A 27,931-nucleotide genomic window follows, 5' to 3' on the forward strand; every position below is an offset into this window, starting at 1 on the left:
GAGGTGGCTACAATAGCTCAAGCAACCCTGAAACGATATTCAGTTTTATTTCAATATATTATAAATATTTTGCAAACAACAAGTAATTTTCTGCTCATTTTGAATAATTCTTTCAAGTTATTTTGTCCTTTGAATTCATGCTTATGAAAAAATCCACAAGCTGAAGAGTTAAAATTAAATCATGAAAGATGAATAAGTATATCAACTGGTAAACTTGACCAAGGCTTACTGTGACACCAAGAATTTTTATCGTGTTTAAAAAGAAGTTTAGCTGGTTGCTTTTTGTTATTTATTATATCCAGCAGAATGCAGTCTGGTCCTTTAACGATATCCACAGAGTATGCCAACTTCCTCTTTTGTTTGGGTTCAGCTGTTCCAGTAGTGAAATCCTTTAACAGAAAAAGAGAAAGCACTATTAAAGGGACTGTGTCAGAGCTGAGTTTAGTCTATATTTTATGAAGTTTTGCTAAACACTCGCTTTGAAACTTAATGTTGATGAAGAAATTACTTCTATGGATCTCAATGACAAAACCATAGCTTCATTACAAACAGATATGTCTCCAGGGTATTTTTTTGTTAGGGATGACAGACAAACAAACAAGATTAACTTTGGAAAGGTGAAGGTGTCTTTGAAGGTGTCCAATTAATTGAAATTTGAAATCGTCCTTGTTATTGTGTTCTGAAAATTCCTTGCCCAATCACTTGCTGAATGTCCAGTTGCTTATAAGAGATGTGCCTGCAGGGAATCATGGTAGTTGTATTCATTATCTTGGACTGGATATTTGTTTTGATGAATACAGCTACCATGATTCCCTGCAGGTGCATCTCATGGAGGGAATTGGCAGCCATTGTTCTCATAGAGGGGGTTGGCCATTGTTCTCCATTCAGTGCACTTACCAAGCAGTTGAGCAAGTAAACAGATGTCTATTTTGGTGTTCCGATTCTTCCCTTAATTGAGACACTTTTGAGTTGGCTGAAAATTTCATGCTACAGAGACCTGCATCATGTGATTAGATTTCAATTTTTGCTTCAGTAACTAATCCAAGATATCATACATCCATCTCTGTTTAACTATGTCACTATTTCTGATCTTTTTTCAGGCTCTTGCATAGGATGAATTGAGTTCACAGGATTCTTGTTACCCACTATAGACAAAAACCAAGAATAAAAACAACACTGGTACATAAAGAGCAAAAACTTAATATACAGGGAGTGTAACTACGAGCTGTAGCAACAAATGTCTATCTAAATGCACCCTAGCATGTACCCTTATTCAGTTTTACCTAATGTTATCTACATAAGAGTGAACTAAAAAAAATGACTGGTCACTATTTTACTACAACAGAGAATATTAAAAAGTAAGAAAACCGATATACATACTTTCTTAGGGATGGTATCAGGAGTTATGTCAGGTGTTTCATTTGAACCCAATCCTTGGCAAACACTCTACAATAACAACAGAGAAACATGAGGTTAGAGTGTCAAGTGGCTGCACACTTTCAACAGAATGAAAACACTCTCAAATGGGCATTAGTGAATACACCAACCTAGTAACTTTAAGGTAAGGTGCTTAACTCTGAAACTGGTAGCACAACACAGCTAGCAGTAACATTAATTACTAGCCCCTGGATGGGATGCTAGTCCACTGCAGGTTACCGCCCCAGCATTTCCACAGTTTTGCTCTATCCACTTTGCCCAAGAAAACAAGGTCAGTTGCAAACCACTACAGGATACCAAGCTCCAGACCTTTGTAATAAGAGTTATAACATTCCAATGCCATTATAATACTAACCCTTTTTAGGTCTGTGGAGTTTTTCGTAGTAGGAATAACACAAAGTTTCTTATTGGCTGTTATTGGAGAGACATTGAGCTGTTGATAAAACAAACATCACAATGTTATATAACAACAAGACACAAGGTTGTTAAGGTTGGTATGTTTCCACCTATGTGCCAACCTTTAGAGAGTGGTTGACATCTTATCTATCCTTTCAACCCATGACCAAGAAATTCATTTTACATCACTTTGCATACATAGCAAATGCAAACAACCACAAAGCAAGACGAACAAAATAATGTAAACAGATCAGTCTTGTCCGTCATACATCTACTATACACCAGGATGCATTGTGCTTTGGCTTGCTTGTTGTGCACTGTACAGCTTTTCAGAAAATAGCCCAAAGAAAATATGCATGCTGATTGGTTAAAAATAATTTCTATTTAACAAATAGATTCCATGCTGCCATGCATCTGTTCAGTAATTGATCACAGATAACAACAAAATGCAGTAAGAACAAAAAAGTGGCACATGAGGCGATAGCAGAATGTGTCCCTGATGTTCTTACCACATTTTGATGTCTTCTGTGATCTATTATTGAACAGATGCACAGCAACATGGAATCTACTGGTATATATACTTTTATATATTTAGTGTTTTTGATTCTGTTCCAACTGCAGTTGCTATTCTTTGTTTCCAGTGTATTCCAATGTTCAAATTGCTCACGTAAAATTTATGGCGTAATTCTACAACATAATTTTGTATACAGTGAACATTCAAATGTACAAGCGACGAACATTTGAAACTGAAGATGACATAGGAATGTCAAGACATGTTTTGTAAAATGCAAAATGTTGCTTCCTTTTTGAAAATCGCTGTTACTTTGCTGTTTTTACTACTTGTTTTGTATAACAAAGAATTTATGATGTCATCTATGTGTCTGTCCTCCAATCATAGACCATTTAAAGTAAGAAGCAATCGAAATGCAAGAATAATTTGACCTATTACATAAACAATAATAAATTATGAGCTAGAGATTCTTATTGGGTGATATCAGGGAAGTAAAGTTGAAGAGAATGCTAAAACTGGACTATATTATGGAGAAAATTTGAAATTGCCAGATATTGTAACTTACAGAGGTTGGAACCTATTGCACTGGTTACTTACTGTTGCAGAATCCAAGAGTTGAATTTTTTCTGGATCGGTAGGGGTACTGCACCTGGGACCACATGTTTTGTGGGATGCCTCCTGAAAAACATACAATTAATAAAGTGTATTATTGTTTGTCTCATGATGTAGTCACTTGAGATGTAGATTGCAACGTTTCGACTGCTTACTGCTAGTCTTCTTCAGGCGATAAGGTCGACTGATTGCATGGTATCATTTATATCCCAAAGGTCGGCTATGATTGGTGCATTTCGATCCTCCTATCGTTTCATTGTTCCAGTGAGTAGCTGTTCCCTCAGCGGTCCGCTGTTGCACTGTTCTCCTGTTGTTGTGTATTTTGATCATGGGCATCCATGCTTCAGGAATTTCAATTCCACTATCCCTGTTGATGTTATTAGGGTGTAGTCTTCTGTGAATAGCTTCCTTGACCCTATGTGTGTACCAGTGAGGATCTCGATCAATAAACTTGACCTCATTCCAGATAGGATAGTGGACGGTCTCGTGGGTGTGTTCAGAAACGGCGGAGGTCTGAGTCCTTATTGAGGAAAGGTCTGAATTTCGCCGTGACTCCTACAAGCGTCCCAGCCACCAAGATCATCGCCAAGATTGAGTCAGCAGTCAGGCCACTGGATGCGGAGCGAGCAGACACAGTCAGGAGATCTGTCAACACCATCCTTCAACAGGCACAACTACCCACACCCAGCATCACGAAGGAACAGCAGGAGGCTCTTAAAAGCCTAAAAGAGGACAACTCCATCATGGTCCTTCCGGCTGATAAAGGTCATGCCAGCGTAATCCTGGACGCTGACACATACCATGCAAAAATGTCAGCGCTAATTGATTCCGGACCGTACCAGCTGCTCAACAACAATCCAACAGACCGTTTGACCTGGAAGCTATCTGAGAAGCTGCTAATCCTGAAACGGAATGGACACATATCAGGGGCGGTTTATAATAAGATCAGACCCCGACACAAACAACCACCTAGGATCTATTGTTTGCGGAAGATCCACAAGGCCGACACACCGCTTAGGTCAATTGTGTAGTGTGTCAGCTCCTTAGCATATGACCTGTCTGCTTTCTTAGCTAACGTATTATCTCCTCTTGCAGGTAACTCGAACTTCACAGTGAAAAACTCAACTGACTTCACCTCCACCATTGCCAGTGAAGAGATCCAGGACCACAAGATCTTTCGACATAGTCACTGTTTACCAACGTACCGATCGAGGGTGCCATACAAGCTGCGCTACAAAAAATGGAGAACGACGCAGGCCTGGCTGACCGCACAACACTTACACCAGTTCAAATTGCGGACCTCTTAGATTTCGTATTAAGATCTATGTACTTCCAGTACAACAGATCAATTTACAAACAACGAGACAGCACAGCCATGGGGAGCCCTGTATCTGCGGTTATTGCTAATCTCTGCAGGGAGATATTTGAAGAACAAGCAATAGAGTCCGCACCTTGCAAGCCTAAGATCTGGAAACGCTACGTAGATGATACTTTCACCATCCTGGATCAGGATAGAGTTGACATCTTCCTGCAACACCTAAACAGTCAACAACCATCAATCCATTTCACCACGGAGATCATGAATAACAGCAAGATTGCCTTTCTTGACAGGTCAGTTTATAGAGAACCTGATGTCCGCCTTACCACCAGTGTCTACCTGAAACCAACACATACTGATCAGTACCTAGCGCATGATTCACACCACCCTCAGTCAGTAAAGCGCGGTATTGTGAAGTGTCTGTACGACCAGGCTAAATGTCTCGTGACCAAACCATTAGTAATCGCTGGAGAGAAGAAACATTTGTCATCTGTACTTGTTTCTAACGGATATCCCTCCTCTTTTGTACAGATCACAAAGGCACAGACAACCCCAAGAAGAGAGCCCGTCACGGAATTTAAATCCACCGCTATTTTACCTTATGTCCAAGGAGTTTCAAAGTCTCTCCGTCACTGCCTAGAACAACAAGGCATTCGCACCCTCTTTAAGTCCGACACGACACTTTGGTCACACTTAGTGCGACCAAAGGACACCGTCATCCCAGCTAAACAAGATGGTGTTGTCTACAGGATTCCCTGTAAGTGCGGCAGTCTACATTGGGGAAACAGGGAGATCTATGCAGGAGAGGGTCAAAGAACACGACAGGGATATATGACTCACCCGTGCTCAGACCTCTGCCGTTTCTGAACACACCCACGAGACCGGCCACTATCCTATCTGAAATGAGGTCAAGTTTATTGATCGAGATCCTCACTGGTACACACATAGGGTCAAGGAAGCTATTCACATAAGACTTCACCCTAATAACATCATCAGGCAGGGCTGGAAATAACAGTCGGTCATCGGATATTGTCTGACCAAATTTTGAATATGTCCAGCTAATTTCATGTTATGGTCGGACATGATGTCTGAACATTTCACCAACACCAAGTTGTTGTCCATCCATAAAATTTAGTTAGATACATTGTTAAAAGGCTCGAAATTGTGACCGGTACGGTCGCCAATGCGACTAAAATTTCACCTTTGGCGACCAAATATGCTAGTTTAGTCAACAGCCGAAAATACGTCTGCGCTCACAGGCTACCATAATGGCGACTTTGTTTCTCTGTGTTGACGATCAATAACGGTTATTTTCTCAGACATTATGTCCTTCCAGAAATACATAGTTAAAGATCTTTGCTTCTATAACATTCAACATAAGAAAAGAAAGCAATCTATCCTTTTGCTTTGCTGTAAAGAATTCCCTCATATCGGAAAACTTGCAAATGGCCAATCGTGTTTGAAATCGCCCTATAATACATGGCAAACCCTTGAGCATTGAGTATGTCAGGTATGCCTACCGATTGTGTCTCTTGTACTTCACGAATCCTTCACAGACATTACATTAGCTACGTACACAAAATTAGTGGCCATAAAAGTCTTGGAAATTTTTTCTTAACAGATTTTATGCATTGATTTCTTTTCTGAATAAAATTCCTACTTGATTTTTATCACAGTTGCCAAATGGCCACTCAAGAATTTTTTTAATTTTGGGCCCTTGACTCTGACAGTTTGAGCCATATCCTGGAGCCCATTATGGACTCCTGCCATATCATAAAGCAGAAGCGTTCATCTTTCCTGTATTTGCCAAATAAAGTACTCTTCAGAAATCACCCTATTATACATTACATGTATTGCAATATGCTGTTAGCACTTCATGTATGTACCCTAGAGTCAACTTTGGTCAGGAGCCTGCAACTCCCATAGTAAGCTTATGTCACGTTATTTTTACAGACCATTCTATTTTTAGGCTTCTTTTCCCACGAAAAAGGTCTTTTCCGGTCCACATGAATGTGCATCGGTAAGGAAAAAATGGCAGCCTTAGGTGGACATGTCGACCTAATCTTCCAGTGAAATTATAAAGTCTGTGCTTGTGATTAGTCACTGAGGTTCCTGCGGGGATCTGAATTTGCGGTAAATTCAAACTAAAAATAGATGGGTCTGTAAAAACACCAGGACAGGAATAATTGGGGTAATTGCACACTCCTAGTGATGGTCTTCAGTAGAAAACTAGGTTTGCTTGATGAACACATAACCAGGAGATAACCAGGAGAGATCGGTGCAGTCGTCTAGTAGATTAAGTCGACTAGTTAATCATAAATGATAGATAAATCAAATTTAAATGCAGTTTTGAATTATTTGTATTGAAAATCTTTACAGTATGCTAATAAATTTTCTAATGCTAATTAATTATGCTAATCAATTATGCAAATTAATGTCTGGTCAAATTGATAAGATGTCCGACCAAAATGAAGATTTGAAAGGACACATGTCCTGTTAAAGAAGAAAAATTATTTCCAGCACTGAACAGGGATAGTGGAATTGAAATTCCTGAAGCATGGATGCCCACAATCAAAATACACAACAACAGCAGACCACTGAGGGAACAGCTACTCGCCGGAACAATGGAACAAAAGGAGGATCGAAATGCACCACTCACAGCCGACCTCTGTGATATAAATGATACCAGGCAATCAGTCGACCTTATCGCCTGAAAAAGACTAGCAGTAAGCAGTCGAAACGTTGCGATCTACATCTCAAGTGACTACATCGTGAGACAAACGATAATACACTTTATTATTGCATCTACCACAATGAATAACAACAGCCTTTTCCTCGACAACATAAAATTATTTTCTAATTATACCACAATTGCACAATTACCTACGAGAGAGTAGGAAACTCTCCAAGATAGCAAGATTATTTCATATGTGTCTGAAAGTCTGAAATCAAATTTATGAGTGACAAAGTGACTGCAGGTACTGGCAGTTTATCTAGAGAAGGACTGAGAGTGATAAAAAAAGGAGAGTAGCATAAATTTGAAACGAGCAATTGAAAATTTGTGCAAAAATGTAACTAGGAAGGACAATGCACCAGAAAATTAAGTACACCAGAAAATTAAGCTGGAAATGTGAGCCTTCTTATAGAGGGGTGGTAGTGCACTTGTCTCTGGATTGAGTGGTTCTAGTTTGAGCCCTAGCCAGGGCCAATGCGCTGTGTTCTTGGACAAGACACTTCAATCTCACAGTACCTCTCCCACCTAGGGGTATAAATGGGTGTCTGCAAATTTAATGCTGTGGGTAACCTTGTGATGGACAAGCATAGAAATACTCCTAGTCACTTCATGCTACTGAAACAGGAGATAACTGCGAGCATGATGGGCCACTTTGCTTGAATGCAGACCTATACCTATGAGCCTTCTCAGAGACACAGTTTTATAACAATTGTATACTTCTCTGTACCTCTCCGTCGTGCAACTTGTACATTTCTGTGTCCATTTTGCTGTTCTTGGGAAGTTCAGTATGTTCATCATGCTCTGGCTCTTCTAAAGAAATAAGATGTCCAAGTTGTGCTCATTACAATTCAAATATGAGTCATGACACTACATGCATACTATTATTATTATTATTATTATTATTATTATTATTATTATTATTATTATTATTATTATAAATCTTGTCTTGCCATTGTAGTAACTATGACTGCCTGAAGTGGTTGTTGTCCAGTTAAAAGCTTTTGTATGACTTTCATGCCATGTTCACAAGACATTTTTTAACAAAAATGTTTCAACAAAAAATCTCAGACTTGTTCTCAGGTAATTAGCTGCTACCTTCACAAAGTGCCCCGACAATCTCTGGGAAACTTAAGAAATTAGGTCGAAATAAAGATTTGAAAGATTTTCAGAACATCCGGATTCGGCATCATTAGACTGAGACGATCTGGGATTGTTGGTGTTGACATGTTTGATAATGTTGTAAAAAATCACTTACATATTACATGGAGCTACAATCCCTTGCTGTGTGTGCAGGGAGTTGCACCTTCAGTGATTGTTACAGTTGACTGTTGTGTAATCTGGATAATTATGATTTGCAAAGAAAGTTGTGTCTGATAGCCACACCTAGTGGATTTTGCAGATTGCACTAGTGATGTCTGTTAATCCCTAGCCCGATGAGTAAGTGATGTTTCTTGGGAAAATGTGTGAAGAAATGTAAATTATGGAAGTACTGTAAGAGACTGACATAATTTTTGGGGGGTAAGGAGAATGACCTTCAAGCTAGTATAACATAACTACAGTTTGTCTGAAGGGCAAGCCCAAATATTGGTTTTCTTTGCACCCTGAAGATGTGTACAAACATGTCAAAACAAACAACAGGCTCCTAGATTTACAGGCTAGGGGCAGAAGTGATAGAATTACAAGAGAAACCTGACATCAGTCAGGGAGAAGGTTAACTTACAACCAACTACCATGCCTGATCCAGAAGGAAAAGCAGTACCCCAGATTGCTTCATACTACTACAGTACCTTAAATATACTTTCCCTTTCAATAAATGCCTACCCATTATGGCCGAGAGATCTTGAGGAATTATGTCTTTAAGCTCCAAATGGCAGTCCTCCTCAATAAGGGTTGAATTGTGAGGCTCAGAAACTTGTGACTTGTCATTCTTACCCAAATCATCCAGACTCAAGTCATCTAAAATGTCTTCACCAGTTAAAGAGCAGCATAATGACATGGATTTGATGGTAGAAAGTGCATGATCACTACTGCATGCATTGCCACCACATACTGAGCAACATGACATTGACTTGGAAGAATATGTAGTTGTAGAAACTAGAACCTTTGATTTCTTTGCTAATGTTTTTTTCTTGGAACTGTTACTCCTGAAAGAGAAATTATGTACATGTCACTAATTGGGGACCTTTAGATTGGACTTCAATTACAAGTATGATTTTCGAATTTCAAACCAGTGACGTTTCCTAAGGCCTCTCTCTTCATGTTGGTTTTAGGTAGGGAGGGTACATATAGCTCATGGGATGAGTTGGGTGTGTAACATGATAATGGGGAGGCTTCAAACTAGATTTGAAAAGTGCTACTCGTACTGAAATCTAGTGCTCTATTATTAGGCTTCAGAGGGAAACGAACAAAACACTAAAACACTGTAACAACAAACACCTAAACATTAAGGTGGCTCCATAGGGTAATCATTTATGGCATTGCGTACGCAAGTGTTATGTTTTGAATGCTGTTTTTGCATTTGCTTTCACGCCTAGTCGTCTCAAACTTATTACATGTAATAAGCAATGATTACATAGTGTTTTGCTATCATCTCTGTTAAAATTTTGGGATTTAGTCTTAAATTATAAATGCCCAAACAAAAATGTTTTTTACTCTTTTTATGGCTTTATTTGTGATTTTCATGAATTTCCTTCGGTGAAATGTTCCAAATTTTACATCACATCGCTTCCAGCGGGATACGAATTTTAAACACGAAAAAAGTAGGGTTTGTAAAGGCAGTTTTTTTCGATATTTTCAAATTTGTGTCTTTTACTGCTGCAAAAAATCTGGTCTTATAGATTTCCCTGAAAAATGAGCTCTGACTAAAGTAAAATATTTGCTACCAATCTGCCAAATTTTACAGAATTTCACCGAAGGAAACGTGAGAAAATTCACTGTCAGTTTTGCTTTTTGTGCTCATGTTGACTTAGTAAAATATCGAAAAACACTGCCGTTTTCCTTTGAGCACATGCAGATTACTTCCTCAGTATTCGCGCGATCGTAAACACTATAATATTGAGTTAAATACCTCTCCAATTCTGCTCGGTATAGTTTGCATTCTTTACTGTCACTGGAGCCTACTTTCATAAGTTGAGAGCTGCTTGGAGTTAACCTCCTGCCTGAAATAAAAATACACAGTGGGATATACATTAAAAACCTTATCAATTTGTGTGAAATACATGAGGAAGTACTTGAAAAACAATTTTGCAAGCCCCAAATCGAAGTCAAACTCATGACCTTCCAGACACTGGGTGGACACTACTACTAGTCTATGGGAGACTCATGGTGAGCAAGGTTGTAAAAGTTAATCACCATGCCCCACAGCAAAGAATAAAAGTATATGACGTCAACTCTTACGTGAATGCCTTGACTGATGGTTGGGTGCACATGGTGTTCTGCGCAGAGTTTTCTCCAGAGGTATATTACTGATGTTCCTGAGAGCAAGAGTAGTGCCACGTGGCACCCCAGAAGGGGTCATCCAGGTTGTGGGACCTGCTAATTCCACATATATGAGTATAAACAAAGGTATAGACAGCAATACATGGGCTGGGTTGTTTGAAAGCCGGTTAATGCTAACCCAGGATTAAAAGTTAAACAAATTAGTGTTAATGTTTCCTGTGTAAAAATGGTTTTCACTGCTTACATTTTGTGTAGTTTGAGATTGTTCCAAATATTCAACACTGAAGGACAAACAATGTAAACAGAAAGCCTGACCCAAAAGTTTCAAAACTGAAATCAAAGTGCTTACTAATCCTGGGTTAGCTTAAGCAGGCTTTGAAGAATCCAGCCCTGGGATATTGTTTAGTGTGGGGATTCTTTAGCCTGTGAAGTGGCGTACATCTCAATAGGCCACATTTGATATATCAATATTCTAACATGGCTCTGAGGCTTTCAGGACAAACTTCTATATTTGGCGTAGTTTTCTTTGTATCCAAGTCTCTTTTGGGAACTGAGAGACAAAAGAATTTACAATTTTGACCTGAAAGCCATGGAGCCATGTTAGAACATTAATGCATCGAATGTGGCCTATTGCCCCTGGTTTTGCTTACCTCCCGCGCTGTTAAAAGGAGAGAACTGCTAAGCCTGCTCAAGATTTTTGTTCAGACATGGCTTTTAAATTGGTGACTCACTGGACTGTACCTTTCTTGTCTGTACCTTGCTTTGAGCTTGTTTCTTTGGAAGATGGCATCCACTCTTCAGGTGTATCTGGTGTAAGGAAGTGGTGCTTCTTAGCAATCTGTACTGGACGATTCTTTGAGTAAGTTGTAATGGCATTCTTTCTTGTTGTTCCAAACAGTGTACCATCTTTACTTTCTGAAGCTTTATATGTAACTGCTTTATAAGTCTTGAAGCTCATTGTGAGTAGCTTGTGTGGTGTGCAAAAGTTTTTAAGCTGTGTATTATATATTTTATCACCTGGAGATAAAAGGAAGATATTGGCTATTATTTCAGATTGCTGTAAAACACCAGTTAGAGGGCACCAGGGTCTCAAAAGCCAAAACTTTTAAGAGAAAGTATGAAGCTAACCTGGAATTTCTGGAGGTTAGGGGGTTCAAACAAGAATAATCTTTTGTTGGGGAGGGAGTAAGAGAAATGTTTACATTTTATAAGAACACAATGTATCCTCCAACAGTAAAACCTGACATTTTGAGAATTGCACGGCCAAATGTTAAACATACGCCTCTGGTGATTGGTGATTTTAATGTCAAAAGTAGAAAGACCTAGCAAAGGTATTTTGAAGAAAGGAAACCAAGATGGTAGAATTCTGCTCAGTGTCACTCACTTACTGCTTCATTAACTCTGCAGTAACCATAATTCCCCTGAGCGTTAGCGGGGCATTTACCAGAGGTCAGGCATGTTTCCTCATGTTTGAATGAGCCCGTATTTGCTAACTATCGAACTATGACATAAGCTTAAATCTTGTATATTTCCTTCACCTTGACTCATTGCCCCTGGAAAAAGACCGCACATCTTTTAACTAGTTCATCGATCATATCCTAGAACAATTTTACCTGCTTTGATGGGACCCTCTACGACCGAACACCACTTATAAAATTAAAATCAGGATCACTCTCAACAGTCATAATTCGCTTCTTACAATCCGCCATCTGAGTTTGAGCTGACCGCGAAATCCCGAATGTTTCCGAGAATTATTACGATCACAACTAATATAGCAATTGGTTAACATTTTCCGATGTTATTCTCGGTCGCGTTCGGTCTTTACCGACCACAAAGGGCGGGAAAATAGAGCGGGCAACCAAATTTCCCGCAAAGCGCAGAGTCCAAGGAATCTAGTTGTTATTGTGTCGTTGCTGCGAAGTTTTGGGGCAAATCTCACGAATTTTAATTTAACTCGGTCTTTAGCTGTTAGTGCTTTAAACAGGTAACCTTTGTTCCGATTGCTCTACGTTTTAATCTACATTTTCTGGTGTTTGAACAAACCATATCCAGTGTTCTCACTTACTGAAAGCTGAGCCTTCTTTCCTGTCTAAAAGTTAAATTGTGATTTTTTAAATGGAAAGGTTTCCCTAAGGCTTACAATTTTTTCCAGTAAAATGTCTTTAGCTTTCTAAGCCCTTCTAGCACAGTCACAAGTCATGATCTCACATACGGGCCCCAAAAATTTATTTACTCTGAGCTTACTTAAGTTTAAGCTTAATTTTAATACAAAGCTATTTAATGTTATGTGCTTTCTTCTGCTCCAACAGATAAGCAGCTTGTGTACAAGCTGAGATGACCGCACCAATAGGCTTTACTCATTCGCCATTCCTATATCATCACGTGCCAAATTCACCGTATCTGATGCCAAAAAGGCCACAGGTTACCCAATCACCAGTCCCAGGTGTGCCTGACATTGATAACCTAAGAGACAACAGACACTCAACAAGTGGTCTACTCCATAATGGTAAGAATAACAAATCCCTCAGAATGTTCTGTTTGCAAGTCTGTGTACTTACTTACAAATTTCCTATTCATTGTTTTTGGTTACTTGGTACAAATTTGTCCTGCATACAAGATATTTATCTTGTTTTCCCTTGCAGGAAGAGATACAAGTACAAGGCCACAATATTCAATTAACCATAGTCTTCTGTCACCTACACCCGTGGTTCCATCTATTTCAGCCCCAGCAACACCACAACAAGCAACTCCCAGCACTGTTTCTGGAACTCCACAGAAAGGTACAGTGAATTTCACTCAACACTGCGAAAGATTGTTACAAACAATATTGTAATTTAGCTGGAATTTTTTCCCCAACAGCATGTTCTCTCACTGGGTTCTTCAAGGTCACAAGACATCTAATATTAGAAAATAGCCCAGATAAAACTCGCATGCTGATTGGTTTACAATCATGTTTCTACAACTCAATAGAAACACAGAGCTAGCATGAGCTGTTGACATAATGACAGTGCAAAGAAAAAGAATTTACATTTTGATGATCAAAGTAAAAAGTTTTCTTTTTATGTTGTCACGGAATATTCCTCCGTGTTTCTATTGAGTTATAGAAATGCTCGTGAAATTTGGGAGAACTCAAAAAAGCTGTGGTAATACTTACCTGTCAGCTTGAGATCCTACAGCATTTCTTGTTCTCTCAACTTCCACTTGTGTTTCTATTAAACGATTAGATTATGAGTTCGAGATTTCTATTGCTTGATAGTTGATGAGGGTACAGCCCGAGTCAACTATCACAAAATAGCAATCAAGTGCAAATAATCCTATTGTTTTGGTATAAATCTACTCCTCACAGACTCTTCAAAAATGCCAAGAAGTGGCTGTCATTTTGTTAATAAGGGCACACAGCTATGTTACTCGCTGTCTATCACAGAATAGATAGTGAGAAGCATAGCCAATCAGAGAATCGCATTCATCATAGAATGCTAGTAGATTTATACTTAAACTTGATAGAAACATGGTATGTTTTCTATTTCTTATTAAATGAAACTGTTTCCAAAGCTGTGACATTAGAGGATAACAGTGCACTGTTACCTGCAAATATTGACCCATGACTACCTCTAATGTCTTTGTTGTGCTACATAGCAAATCACTTAATGGCTGATTCCCAGGGAAACCAGTAAGTTTTGTTTCCCTCGAATCTAAATTTTGTAACATGGTTTGGATTACCCCATGCATTATTTTATAAAATTAATTTTGGGTGTGAGGATTGTCGTTGTAGCCTCGTAAACATATCTTCTTTGTACATATCTGGCATATCTTCTCTCTAAGTCCCCCAAAATGTCTGCCTAACCATTAAGCGGGGGGGGGGGGGGGGGGGGCTAAAATGGTTGCTGCTATATCTAGAGAATTTGGTTCCTTGTTCAGTTTGTTTGTTAAGGTCTTTAGAAGTTTAATTTAACAGACAGTTGCTATCATTAAGGAGAAGGGTAAGCTTGATTTCCACTGCTGATTTGAGTCTGGAGTACACTCCTGCCTTCATGGCAGGAGCGCAGGCTCCTTGCCCAAACAGCAGCTGGTAATTGAGCCTAGGAGAAGAGAGGGACATAACTGTTAGTCATGACAATGAAAGATTTAAACTTGTTGTTCTGCAGAACAAGTTGTGCCACATTTCTCACCTGTGCAAGCAAAAAATCCAATGAATAGGAAAGGGAGACGACTGAATACCTCACCAAGGCAGGAGACAGTACCAGAAATAAGCTTGTTTTCAGGAGATGAAATATTTGCATAAATTCAACACAATAAATTATTATGATTCCAAAATGGTTTACTTCACTGCAGTTTCAAAATCTATATTCTACTCAAATAGTAAAAAGAAATAATTTTCTGCCCTATTTGTTAAAAGCAAATACCAACAAGTGAAGAACCGAACAGAGTTAAGGGAAGATAGGTTGTAAAGCTCTTTTAGTTTTGCAAAACAAACATTATGTACACCTGCTATTAGAATGGTGAAATCTGGATTCCATCACAAAGCATAAGTTGCTTTTAGCAATACACCATTGGATAAAAAGCAGCTAAGACTCCAAAGTGCTCAAGGCAGCTTAGTGTACCTCTTATAAATTCAACTGGAATGATTGAAAAAATGAAAGCAAAATAAGGTTATTGAGAAAATAATGACAACAACATTATTCTACAACACCACATAATTTATTCCAAACTAGTCTCACTACACACTCAATTTAACACCACAGCTGTAATATATTTTGCTTTACATATCTTTGCAAGTAATTAAGTGCAATATGAAGTATAAACTATTCTTTTCAGTCTCTCTGTCCAATAATAATTTAATTACCAGCTATAAATAATTCATTTTTATGACAAAGTGTGCAGCAATAAGTTATTCCATAATAATATTATTTAACAGTATGTAGCCAAATATTTAAATTGATAGATTGATTTTGCTGGTTTTCACTCAAAGTTTATGCAGCTGCTCCTACAGATTACCCTAGTAAATGCAAGGCTTCATTAGTGCAAAGTGAAACACAAAAGTACACAATGATAGAAGTCAGAGAAGCACCAAATTACTGAGAAAAAATAAATGCGTTCAAGGTCTCAACTCTAAGCAGTAATTTCATAGGCAGAATTCTAATTGGAGATCTTTTCAAGTGTCTGGAAAGTGATCTTCTTTGTAGAGTGCAATTCTAGCCGATTCTTCACCTCTTTCAGGAACAAAAAGAAAGGCTATCCACAAAAGTTCTTTGATGATGTTGGCTACTTGGTTTTCTCTTTCTCCTCTTTTGCTTCTTGCACTCTCTCGTAGTTCTCTTTAGCCACTGCAATGCGCACCCATTTAGGTTTTTCACACACCAGGCATCTTGCAAATACAGCACACAGGATAAGGAAATGCTCGATACAAAACACAATGGCTACAACATACCTACAAAAATGACACAAAGTCCAAAAAATTGATGAGAGCATTAAGGAAAGACATCATGAAGTTTAAAATTTCATGGTAGATTTCTTTGAATTCTGAATACAGAATACTAAAGTCTACAAGCAACACTGAAGTTGTGAAACATTTCATGCTGCCACATCTATGTAGAAAGGAAATAATTAAAACTTGTTTTGAATTTGTTTTAGATTACAACTGGTGTTTTGTCTAGTACAAATTCAACACATGGATTTTGGTCAGCCAGCAATAATTGCTGAACCAGCCTTGAAAACAACATTCCTACAGTACTATTCATTAATAAAACCAATCATAACATATTAAATTTTAATCTTCTGATAAAAAAATCTAGTATGACCTGGTTGTCCAAAACATGTTAAGCTAATCAAGAATTGGAGTGATTAAAGTCATATAACTTTTCAGCGGAGACTTTGCAGAGAACATTTTCCTTTATAATTTGTTGTACTCCCGCTTTGATGTCTACTGATCTTAAAATCCAATGATATTATCAAAAAAACTTTGATAAAAGAAAAAATTTAATCTCAATCACCTTACTCCTGTATTAATTAGTTAATTAGCTTTTGAAAAACAAAGCCCAGCTGTTCTCTTGTGTGCTTTGCGCTCCCTGCTGCACTTGAACGAAATAATTTGTAGCAAAAAATTAATGTCTATGGACAGACTAAAATGTTATAATTTATGGTACCTTCCATATCCAGAAATAATGAACTGATCATTGTCAATAGTCTCATACATCCAAGGACACCATACAGCAAGTTGTTCAGAAGAGAATCCAACAATTAAGCTGTTTGTGAGCATAGAGAGAACCATCATGGTATACAGAACATTGTACCATGCACCAATATTGGACATCCTGTGAGAAAACCCAAAATATTAGTAACGCCATTAACATTTTGAAGATCAAAAGTGGGTTTTTCTTTTCAAGTAGAGTAGCAATAGAAAAATTACCTACAGGAAATGAAATTAAGAAGAAAGTTTTGAGAAACCAAAGGATTCATTTAAGTAAAAACTATATTAAAGGAAGTCTCTAAGAGCATGATTGTCCTCCTGGCAACAGTACTTTACTTGCCATGAAAAGTTAACTCTTTCAAAGAGTATCAGCACATGGGCTAGGAGTTTTGAAGCAGTCACCAATAGAAAAACTGCCCAGATAAGGTTTCTCCAGAGATGAGTTTTCTCCAAGAATGGAAATGTTTTTCAAGGAAAAATCCATAAGCCCCACTTATCCAGTTTCACCACCCACCCCCTAGATTTTCTGTTCCATGGGGCTTCACAGTACTTCCCCTCTCCCTCTAGAATTTCTATGATTTTTCGTGCCCCCCCCCCCTTGAAAGATCCATACGTTTTGTATGCATAAACAACGAACACTATGTAAATTGATTAAATGTTAACTTTGATGGAATTTTAGCAGTCACTTAAAAGACATACCTCCTAACTCTTGGACGCTGATACACATAAAGTAGTTTAAATAAGTCAGCCCTTCCCTCAATGAACAAGAACACAATGCTCACAGCCGCAGCAAGTGGAAAAGCAGATGCAAACAGGGTCACATACTGATAACGAAGAGAATAAACAAGCATGAAATTAGAGCAGTCCATTTTGGTCAGAGAGATCTATCATACATGTTATGAGGCCAAAGAAAATAATGTAATAATTGCTATTTACAATGTAGTCAACATTGTCCAAAACCACAGAACAATTGACTTATATTAACCATTGTAATATAGATAGGACCCTGCGTGTGCTCTGACTGGTTGAAAACCCATGTTTTATCAGAGTATAAAACATAGAAAAAGCGTGTTTTATTTTTTTGCGTGTGTAAAATCTATATCATAATAAAAGCAAATGAAGAAGTCTAAACCATGTATTACACTGTGATAAAACACTCCGGGCATTTGCGAACATGAGGGAAATGTAGAAAACACTCGCCTGTGGCTCGTGTTTTCTACATTTCCCTCATGTTCTCTACATTTCCCTCATGTTCTCAAATGCCTGCAGTGTTTTATCACAGTGTAATACACCCCTCAGGCTTCTTTATTTGTTGAAGACAAGTTTCAATTCTTTGTTTCAAAATAGTCTAAAACCTCAAAGTTGTGAGCACTACAATCATTCAACCATAATCTTCATTGGATTGAAAATGTTGTTATGATGCATATCAAAATAATGTTATGCAATTGCAGTCGATGAGCTATTTGGATGTTTGCCTGTTTCTCAACCACACCAGAAGTTGCAGAACAGTTTGTTTCTTAGTTTGCAGATGACAGTTACTGTAGTGTTTTTTAAATAGTGATGGTGTTATAAAGGTAATAATAAACTACCACAAGGGTGACTACCACATTGTACAGGAGGTAATTGTTTAAATCTTAGTTGAGTATTTGTTTGAAATGGATGCAGGATACTGTGGTATTCTAAATTAGAGAATCAATTCAAAGCAAATCTGTATACAATGTGAAACTTTGTTACTTATGAATGCTATCCTAATGCTATCCTTTTTAATGTGACATTTAGTGAAATAAACACTCACCCCAAACTGCACAACCATTTCCAAATAGTCATCAAACTGTTCATATTCCTCTAAAACAATATCCTGTTGAGCCTGCCATGGTATGGTGTACAAAATCAGACTTAAAACCTGATAACAGTTATTAATTTCTTTAATATTTTTGCTAGTACTTTTACACTACTTCTACTTTAGCAAGTTTTTACAGTATGGAATAACAGATTAACATTCCTTACCTGAGAAGGAATGAAACCTTTTTCATCTGCATCTTTTTTACTCTTAGCATACTCTCTCTTTACTTTCCACACATGGCCTTTTTCTGTCAAATATGGAAGAAGTGATTCTGTTATGAGGCGGCGTATCTCATCACCTTGAGTCAAAAACAAATTGAATTAAATTAGCAATACCTGTGTTTCTTGCATTCATATACGTGTCTGACGTGTACATGTCTGCATCCTTTGACCAGAGACAAGGGGAAAATGAGACTTGCCTGTTAGCAAAATCTGATTTTACTATATATCTTATTTTTTCTCTTTCACAATAGCCACTGATGGAAGATGACCACAGATTAAATCTTCAGTAGTTTATCATTCATTTTTCAAACTTTTTTAAGAACTGAGATTTGAATCTGAATCTGATTCATTGAAACAGGAAAAATGAATTTTGTTTTCTTCCATTTAGCGTTGATAACAGAAAAATAGTTGTAGACACTAACTTGGCACATAATGAACATCTCCCTCAAAACACTAACATATACATACCCCAAAACAGGCCAACCAGTTCTCTTCGCAGGGCGACAACATTAAGCTGATAAAACGCAATGTAGAACAGCGGTAAAAAGCAGTCAAAGATCTCGAAAAACACGCGTTTTATGATAAGCGAGTTGTCCCAGTCCCTCTCTGTCCTGTCAAAAAATGTCAATCTTGAGTTAAATACTGAAAAGATTGAAGTGTGTTTTAATGCTAGGGATTAGAGGAGCTAGATGCCTTCTTGGTGCCAGTGATTATCTTTGGTTACTGCAGCATGAAGTGACTACAATTATTACACTCCTACAGGTACTGATATTGATCCCAGACATTTTGCATCTTTTAAATATTTATCAATGTAAACAAAATAATAATAACAATAAACTGAATGTGTAAATTAGAAAATGTGGAAAAAACACAGTTCACAATAGCTAAGTTGATTCCTTGAGGTTTTGCACCAAGTGTGTTTGAAAAAGTGCCACTTTAACTGATTTCTGGGGTAATTAGTAATTAGTACACTAAGTCTTGGTCTCTAGTAATTGTTTCTAGGTAAGCCATGTCTGGGGTTAACAGTAAATGTCAAATAATTTTAATTAACACTTTGATTCCCACTTTATTATGATAAACAATTTGATTTACACTTTTTATTTATTTTGATAAAAAGGTTTGGCAAAATTTTTACCTATGATTTTCCAAGTCAGTACAAAAGTTTGCCACAGAACGGTACAATTTGTTCAATATATTGATGACCACTGAATGACCAATAGTAGGAATTAGATACCCATAGTACTGGTTGTCAGCTGCAAAAATGTGGCCCTGTAGAAATGACCAAAAAAAAGAATAGATCGAAAAACCTGAAATAATAATATTATGATTAAATCAGTGGAGATTGCAAAATGGCATTAATATACAGCATACATATAATACCTGGGGAAACTGTTATAAATGGCAATGCTGCGGTGGCCCAGTTTTTGCTCTGTACAAATTTTTGTTGACTAATTTAATTTATCCTGTTGTTTCTAAACCCAATATTAACTGATAAATGAAATTGTTATACCTCGCAACTCAAATACATTTTCCGATCGGAGGAGAATGTGTCACATGCCATGGGTCAAAACTCACTAACTCCCAAGGGCTAACAAAACTCACTAACTCCCTGGGGAAACAACAACTTGACCCTTCAACTCGCACGTGATCAGGTAGTGCACCTTATAACAGCGGCAAATTTGTGTGCCAGTCGGCGGGCAACATTTCTCACTAGAGAAGGCATTCATTATTCCACAAAAACATATCAGATTACCAAAGGGGAAAATTTGAACAGTTTGTGTCTTCCAGCTTTTAATTTAGTGCCAAAAATGGGTTGCCCGTGTTCGGCAACTTGCTCTTCAATTGCTGTCGCCACTCGCCAGGTAGGAATATAGTTGTTTCATTTACAACAAAATATGCTGTTCCTCGTCAAATCAAACCCAGAATTCTCAAGTTAAGCACTAGAAGAAGGCAAAGCAACTTAAGCGTTCTCTTTATTTTTCTTAGCTGCAAAGAAAAAGACTGTTATCATGTCGTTTCAGTAGGGCAGCTTGGTTTGACTGCCGCTCGTACAATAACCACAGCCCCTGCAGGCGTCAAGCAAATCACTTTTTCATAGTCTTTCCTATTTTTGAGTCAGGAGGTATAACAAAACACTTAATGACTGGCCTCTCAGGAAATAGTGAGTTTTGTTTCCCCTTGACCCTCAATGTTCCCCTCGGCTTCACCTTGGGGAACATTTAGGTCTCAGGGAATCAAAACTCATTGTTTCCTGAGGGGCCAGTCATTAAGTGCTTATTATCTAATTAATATTCAGTTTTTGTATCCATTTTCAGCTGAGGATGAATGCAAGTAAGTCCATCATAAAATTTAAATTACCGGTTCTGCAAAGTAAGCAAAAGCTGCAATATAGACAGGGCTCTCTTTATCTTTGATGTAACCATTGAAGTTGAGTGAACACAGCATTGCACCAACAGCCAACATGAGCACAGGCAAAGTTAACAAAAAACTTAAGCCATGACGCAGCCATCTTTTCCATCTGGGAAAATACTTCTCTGGTTTTCCAGTGATAAGGCTAGGACGTATTTCACCAGAGAACTCAGGACGCAGCAGTTCTGAGTTTTCCAGACTGTATGTTCGCCACAAGAATGAGTATTCTGATTCTTTTCTTTTCCATACCTATGGTAAACAATAAATAACATTTACTAACAGCAAGAGGGATGGGACCACCCTGGACTTTGAGAGGAGCATTTTCAGGTTAAAGCTCCCTGTTAGGGTCATACAGTGCCTGTCAGACTTCTAGCATTAGAACTGACAAAAAGGATACTTTCACACATTTAGCCAGGGCAAAAAAAAAAATCTATTTATTTAATTATATTTAATATAAGTGTCATGGTACTTTGCTCTAATGAGCAAATTGGGACACTAAATAATCAAGCATAAGTTGTAAATAGGACAGAAACTTATAAAACTTCCTAAACTGGTGGAGACTAGTCAGTTGGCCATTTACAAAGTGTGGAGGAGTTGAATTTGGGACTACTGAACACAAAAACATGTAGCTGGTAGGGAACTTGGGAACTCTGGATTATAAGCGCACCACCCTAGCCATTTGGCTGCGCTCCCTCCACGCAACCTTACAAAGTGCTTAGGGCTACCTGCAGTAGACTTACATCTTGGGAAAGTAACAATACTTGTAGTCACCACAAGCTACAGATACCATGGTCTCCTGCCACAAACTTGATGCATCTTTATACACAATGAAGAGGGCCTTACACTTACAAACTTACTGTACACAAGCCAGATACTGGCTACTGGCAATAATATCTAGTCCCCAATGTGGGATCACACTTACAGTAAGAAAGCTGATTGCCCAGAAAGCCATTAGAACCTCATACAAAGGTAACAGAGGGTTGTCGTCAACAGTGACACCTCGAGGCTTGAAAAAGTACAGCAGGATTCCTACAAATGCTATTGGTACTAATGTCCAGGTAAAACATGTCATCCAGCCAAAATAAAATGCAACACCTTCTCCTAAGGAAAAAACAATCAAATAGTCAGGTGACACTGTCATGAAAGTTTGAAGTTCATGTTGCAGCTACCATAGCTGTCACTAATAACAGTTATCTCAACAATGGCAACCATACTCAACAGTTTTTTGTTTTTTATGGCAACCTATCTGTCCCTAGAAGTTGCATGGAGAGTTCAAGGTTGTTTTTAGGCTTATTTTCAATTGAAGATAACAAAATAATCTTTTTTAATAAACTAGCACTATTTTACTTACCATAGTAATCCCTGATCTCCTGCAATGGACAAACAATCACATTTTGCTTCATTCTTTTCCATATTTTCTCTTGTTCCTGGGCTTGATGAAGAGGAAAAGCTGACTCTAGGATAGGTGGCTTAGAATGCATACAGTCTGTGATGAATGAGCCGTCTCCTCTGAATTTAACACCAAAGGACATTAAATGCTCCTAGTCACAAAGAAACAAGAGAGTACTTTTGTTAATGCCAAACATGAAAATGGGTTCTCCTTGCTTCAAAAGGAAGGGGTGGGGGTGGGGGGGGGGGGGGGCAGGCTTTAGAGTTAATATGGGTTGTCTTTTACTTAAGAACGGGGGAAGGAGAGGGGGAGGAGAAAGTTTTTATAGTCCTTTGGCTTAACTGTTTTTAACAAAAAGGGGGAGGGATGCCTCTGAGCCCCTCCCATAGACCTGTAAAGGTTATAAAGTTAAAGCCACACCTACACAGAATTGACACGAGAGAAAACTTCTGCAAATACATTTTTATTTTGTGGCCAAAATATACAGCATGCACTTACTTTATTATACTGTACAGATTCCAGGCAAATCTCAAGTAAATGAGCTCTTTCAGCTGATGTAAAAAATGTGGCTTCATCTTCACTTCCAACATATTCATCAAGTCTACCAATGACAAATTCTCGGATCTAAGAAAACAATAAATGTGATGTCACAATTTCCATAAAATTGTACCTCTTCAGGCAGACAAAGCACATAAAAAGTGGCTGGAATGGTAATTAATTATATTGTATAAAACCTGCGTGTATTAATTAACCATCCAATATCCCTAAAACTGGAAAAATTAGACAAGGCCTCAATTAGGATTGGTTGAGATATTGTTAAAGTGTCCTCACCAACATGGAAAGAAATGGACCCCATGTTGGCTATCAAAACGAATTGATGGTCATGACTTAGCTCAATAGAGAGAGTTGGCAGCAGCCTTGTCTTCTCTCATGGTCTGACAAGTATTAAACTGCAAATGTGAATGCAAAAGGGCAGTATGAACAAGAAGGGGTTAGGGTGAGACGAGAAACCAGCTAGACTCTTGTTCTTCTCATGAGTGCCATGTCTATGTGACACCTTTAAATCCCTTCTGGTTGAGACAACAGCAATATTGTTGAAATCCTTAAAAAACAAAACTCCTTTTTAACTTTCGGACATGTTTTGACCATACATCTGTCATTGTCAGTGTGCAAATGTTGCCTCCTGGCAGACATTTATTTGTAAAAAAATTGGCAAGTTCAGGGTCCCATTTTTTCATGTGTCTGTGATGGATTCTTTATGAACTTTGGCATTATAAATTAATCTATGGAGATGGTTTTTGGCTAAAATAAAAAGTATGAAAACTGTAGAGATTGAGTGACATTGGCATAAACACACCATAAGCCTCTGTAAGCCCCCTTCTCAAATAAGCCTCCCCTTTTCAGAGCAAGGCATTTTTTGAATCTCTCCTCTGTTTTATTGCCCCACCCCTCTCCTTTTACCAAAGCAGTTAATGCCAAATGGTACCTGCAGTGCAGAAGTTCACTTACAGTACCAGTGAAATGTAATTAGTACTTACACTCTTGACCCTGAGGTCTAAATAGAGGATTTATGGTACCTGATCTGGTAACTACAAGTTATGCATGAATAAACCAATACAGTGGAAACAAAAAATCCTTTAATAGTGGACGTGGCGTGCATATTTATTAGTCATAAATATTTAATTAGTTTATGCGCAGCCAGAACTTACTTTGTTTTCAGTCGTCGTGGTTTTCTCCAAACCAACTTCGTCCGCCTAAAATATCGTTTATGATTAATAATTATTGTTTCAAATTATTTAGCAAAACAAAACAAAACAAGGAAGAAATTTAAGCCTATCCGCAAGCAAATTGTTTGAATCCCGGGGAGCTGGTAGTTAATAAATGAAACCTCACCTTTTGAGCTAGAATTTCGAAAGGAGCACCGACGGTTAGCAACGTTTTTCCTTCAAATTCTTCTCGTGATACGCTAAACTTAGCAAGGGTTAAGCAATCAATGATGTGCTGTTTTATGTCTTCCTTTTCACATTTCTCCGAGAAGCAAACAAGATACTCTCCACCAGCCATTTTGTTTGCGCTATTTGGGAGAGAGCAATGTCACGCTTTCTCGTGTCAAAAGGTCCCCTGTTACCCTCCCTCAGGTGGTATTCTCATTGCAAGGTCTTCCCTGTTTTCGGGCCGTTACTAAATAGAAGCAACATGAGCAGTGTCGTCTATGATTTGCTCATCAAATCTTCTCCCTCACTGTTGACTTGGTGGTCCTCGAGTTTCCTCCATCTAGCAGTAGAGGTGAAGCAGGAGAGATCGCGCGGGTTGGGGGCGGGGGGAGAGGGGTGGGTGGGTTAAGTCTTAATTTGAATACTATCGGGAGAGATAGACTGTGAGAAGATTTGATGAGCAAATCATAGACGACACTGCTCATGTTGCTTCTATTTAGTAACGGCCCGAAAACAGGGAAGACCTTGCAATGAGAATACCACCTGAGGGAGGGTAACAGGGGCGGGAGGAGAGGGGTGGGTGGGTTAAGTCTTAAGTTGAATACTATCGGGAGAGATTAATTTCACCAGCATTCACTCCTCTCAAAGTTGTTTTTTCCCAAAGATTTTTACAAGGATTTTCACTACAACTTTGAAAAGTAAGACAGAATTTGCATATTTTCTTGGAGCTCTGGACCTGGGTTTGTTAAAAAAGCAGTGTTATGCTTAACTATCGAGCTATATAAACATTTACTCTATGGCTGTGTCTCACGAGGACTGGGAACTACCGAATTCACGAATTTGATTGGCTGAAATCGATATTGACCACAGTCTAGATTTTCCCATCTAGACTGGCATCTAGACCGGTTTCATTTTGTGTTGAAAAAGTGGCAAACCAAAATACAAAAATATTCACCATTTTCTTTTGTTTTCTTCTCAATCATTTATGGAAGTGCCAAAAAGCCTGATGACAAAAAAAAAGTAGAGGAGACGAACAAATTTCGGCGGGTTTAAGTTAAGCTCATCGCCGCTCACAAGCAAAATGTCACCTAGTACAAACCAGTTACATTAAACAAATTAAAGTTTTCTTCTTTGCCATATAATAAACATCTTATTAACTGAACTAAGTCGGTCTGCATGGGAGAATCTTGACCTCCTCCTCAGTTGATAAGAGCTAAGTAAGTGCCAAGCTTTGCACTCCATTGTGATCCTAAATGCTGTGCCCATTAATTGTTTAGTTTCCTAATGTTTTTCTTATTCGCTAATTAGACTTGGCTTCATTTATTTCATCCTAAACAAAAGCTCAAAGGGAGAGGTGCTTTACTGCAGAAAGAGAGACCTTGTTTCGTATCTGTCCTGTCGTATCCTACATATTTGGTTTATTTGTATTAACTACTTATCATTCTATAAATATTGGGAAAAGTATAACATTTCTTAAGGAAAGAAAAACAAACAGCAGTTTTTTTTTTCATGTTTAAGGGTACCAAGCTCACCAAAGTATCAGCAAATTATCACAAAATATTTAAAAAAACACTAAACAAATCTTCACCAAGAACATTTTATATTCATAATGTTATTGTAGTTGTTATAAATTTAGAGAAACAGGTGGTCTATTTGATATCTGTTATAAATTTGACTGTTAGCAAATGTCAGTAGCCAATGGAAGACTGGTAACTTGATTAAATGACCTAAACTGTCCTATAACAATATTGTAAACAAACTGACATTTTTTTAATTTCCTACAATAAAATGAATAGGTTAAAATTTTGACGGTAATAACCTTCAAATGAACCCTTCCATCTTCAACATTTCTACCAGAAAACTTTTAATTTTCTCTTTCTCTAGAAAAATTCTGATCAATGTCTGTCTGACAACTGAAATTCAGAATCTAATTTCAATCCCTCTACCGAGATAAATATTTCATTGCTCATGAAATTTAAGATACTAAATCTTTATTTTCACTTACACCTGAGTTTTACACCACTAAGCAATAAAAGTGAGGCGATGCTGCAATCCTTGAGAAGTTTTCCTTCACTTTTAATAATGACTTGTTTTGGAGAAAACCACCATCCACTCACCAAAATCTTTCACTTTCGGCGAGCGCGTTAATTTATCTTACTTGCACCTGTACTTAATAGCAACCAACCCCATACAGAAGCAAAACTTTTCTATCGTTACCAAAAAAAATTAGTGTTTCAGCTTTCAAAGTGATTTATGTTCCTCTTCCTTGTCCGATCGAAGATTCTTGCCAAACCAGGACACAATCCCGATGTTAATTAGACAAATTAACACCATAAGCCCGAAACTGTTTCCAAAGGTTGCTACTGGAAAGTTCTCCAAGTCGCTTCGTCTCGATTCCATTTGGATATGAATCGCAGTAAACTGGTCTGCTGCACCAAGCGCTGTAAAAACGTGTAGATAATGATGACTGTGACCTATGATGTCAAAAACACCCGGTATTAAGCGCTCAGGCATTCGAGACATATTCGCCAAGGCGGAAATCAGATAGAAATACGAGTGTCGCTTGAAGTAGGACCACGCAAGAAGCTCTTGTTGAGTTTGGACAAGCGGTGTTGGATCTACGAAACATCGATGTACATATGGAAAGCTGTTGAAGAAAAACGCGACCACAAAACAGAACGTTCGAATAACGTACTTCATCTTGGGCCATCTGTGGCGAGAAGCACAACAGGTGTACGTCGACACGACGGAAATTAAACAAGAAATCGTCAAGAAAGGGCCGGGGGAACTGAAGAGAAAGCTATCGCTCTTCCATGAACGAGTGTAGAAATAAAATGCCTGGCCTGCACCCAAACTGTAGACGCTTATTGCCGCGTAATCGAAGAAGAAGCAAATGTGTCGCACCCTTGGAGACATACAGTTGAAGAGGTGAGCGCCCGAACTCATCAAGAGGAAGCCACAGATTCCCAGCGCAAATGATAAGAGAGGGTACACATATACTTCCGTCAACCGATATTTCCAGAACACGGACGCAAAACGAACCAAGAAAAGTAAAAACGGAACAAAGTGAGTCCAAACATTCACAGTTTCGTTGAAAGGCAGGAACACACTCTTCACACAATCCAACGCAGAGCCGTAAGGTTTGCGATAGCCCGAGCAAATAAACATTTCGCGGAACTGCGCGGGAACTTCTTCGGAACGCAAGCCAAACCGATAACTTCCGCCTTTCTCATCATCGCGTTTCTGTTCCATTTAAACTGAACTGGAGACAGACTCCACAGTCTTCGAACACTAAAAGTTTTAACTCGTGCGAAGAAAGAAGCAAGCTTGCGACAACAGCTGACACGTTGCCGACACGGTTATTGTTCGAGCACTGCACTGTCATTGGTGGAATTCGTGCGGGTTTCCGCGAACGATTTTCCGCTGGTTGTGATTGGACTGGACTTAAGGAATTTGTGGATCGAAGAACACAAAAACACACTCTTTTGTTGGGAACTGTCA

The 27,931-nt window shown here is 38.3% G+C and overlaps 4 protein-coding genes and 1 pseudogene across 6 annotated transcripts in view; 2 read left to right on the plus strand and 3 right to left on the minus strand.

Annotated features, from left to right (window-relative positions):
• Window positions 1-28: 28 nt before the first annotated feature.
• LOC145485253 (uncharacterized) lies at window positions 29-11,420 on the minus strand. Its single transcript, XM_081463955.1, has 9 exons — window positions 11,188-11,420; window positions 10,405-10,539; window positions 10,076-10,166; window positions 8,830-9,152; window positions 7,736-7,818; window positions 2,942-3,022; window positions 1,793-1,870; window positions 1,381-1,446; window positions 29-389 (listed from the first exon to the last, which is right to left on the minus strand). Exons 1-9 carry the CDS (start codon window positions 11,402-11,404, stop codon window positions 180-182), a joined length of 1,284 nt encoding a protein of 427 aa, XP_081320081.1. The 5' UTR covers window positions 11,405-11,420; the 3' UTR covers window positions 29-179.
• On the plus strand, window positions 4,196-6,603 carry LOC145485204 (uncharacterized; annotated as a pseudogene).
• Window positions 11,421-12,780: 1,360 nt separating the features above from the next.
• LOC145485239 (uncharacterized) overlaps window positions 12,781-27,931 on the plus strand; it is a 35,467-nt gene continuing 20,316 nt past the window's right edge. For 2 of the 3 annotated variants that reach the window (XM_081463943.1, XM_081463944.1), the window contains exons 1-2: window positions 12,781-12,952; window positions 13,089-13,226. In XM_081463943.1, the coding sequence (XP_081320069.1) occupies window positions 12,781-12,952; window positions 13,089-13,226 (310 nt within the window). Of the gene's footprint in view, window positions 12,953-13,088; window positions 13,908-27,931 lie in introns of those variants that run through there. The other variant, XM_081463942.1, reaches the window with a different exon arrangement.
• Window positions 14,777-24,837, minus strand: LOC145485117 (anoctamin-10-like). Its single transcript, XM_081463794.1, has 13 exons — window positions 24,390-24,837; window positions 24,206-24,250; window positions 22,995-23,120; window positions 22,458-22,647; window positions 22,029-22,207; window positions 21,056-21,355; window positions 19,833-19,966; window positions 19,166-19,308; window positions 18,641-18,774; window positions 18,429-18,500; window positions 17,333-17,457; window positions 16,590-16,757; window positions 14,777-15,874 (listed from the first exon to the last, which is right to left on the minus strand). The coding sequence occupies exons 1-13, from the start codon at window positions 24,558-24,560 to the stop codon at window positions 15,709-15,711; spliced, it is 1,953 nt and encodes a 650-aa protein (XP_081319920.1). The 5' UTR covers window positions 24,561-24,837; the 3' UTR covers window positions 14,777-15,708.
• Window positions 25,457-27,682, minus strand: LOC145485178 (membrane progestin receptor gamma-B-like). The gene has a single exon (XM_081463877.1). The coding sequence runs from the start codon at window positions 27,680-27,682 to the stop codon at window positions 26,672-26,674; it is 1,011 nt and encodes a 336-aa protein (XP_081320003.1). The 3' UTR covers window positions 25,457-26,671.

Source organism: Orbicella franksi, chromosome 4 (genome assembly GCF_964199315.1).
Source record: "Orbicella franksi chromosome 4, jaOrbFran1.1, whole genome shotgun sequence".
In the NCBI taxonomy this organism is placed as follows: Eukaryota; Metazoa; Cnidaria; class Anthozoa; order Scleractinia; family Merulinidae; genus Orbicella; species Orbicella franksi.

Excerpts from the sequence above, each read along its gene's own strand:
- LOC145485253 (XM_081463955.1), bottom strand. The coding sequence starts at position 11,404 with ATGAGCTTCAAGACTTATAAAGCAGTTACATATAAAGCTTCAGAAAGT. Across the intron at positions 3,023-7,735 it reads ACAAGTTGCACGACGGAGAG|GAGGCATCCCACAAAACATG; the intron begins GTACAGAGAAGT and ends TATGTTTTTCAG. Across the intron at positions 1,447-1,792 it reads ACTCCACAGACCTAAAAAGG|AGTGTTTGCCAAGGATTGGG; the intron begins GTTAGTATTATA and ends TTGTTATTGTAG.
- LOC145485117 (XM_081463794.1), bottom strand. The coding sequence starts at position 24,560 with ATGGCTGGTGGAGAGTATCTTGTTTGCTTCTCGGAGAAATGTGAAAAG. Across the intron at positions 21,356-22,028 it reads GGGCAATCAGCTTTCTTACT|GTATGGAAAAGAAAAGAATC; the intron begins GTAAGTGTGATC and ends TGTTTACCATAG. Across the intron at positions 18,501-18,640 it reads AAGGTTTCATTCCTTCTCAG|GCTCAACAGGATATTGTTTT; the intron begins GTAAGGAATGTT and ends ATACCATGGCAG.
- LOC145485178 (XM_081463877.1), bottom strand. The coding sequence starts at position 27,682 with ATGGAACAGAAACGCGATGATGAGAAAGGCGGAAGTTATCGGTTTGGC.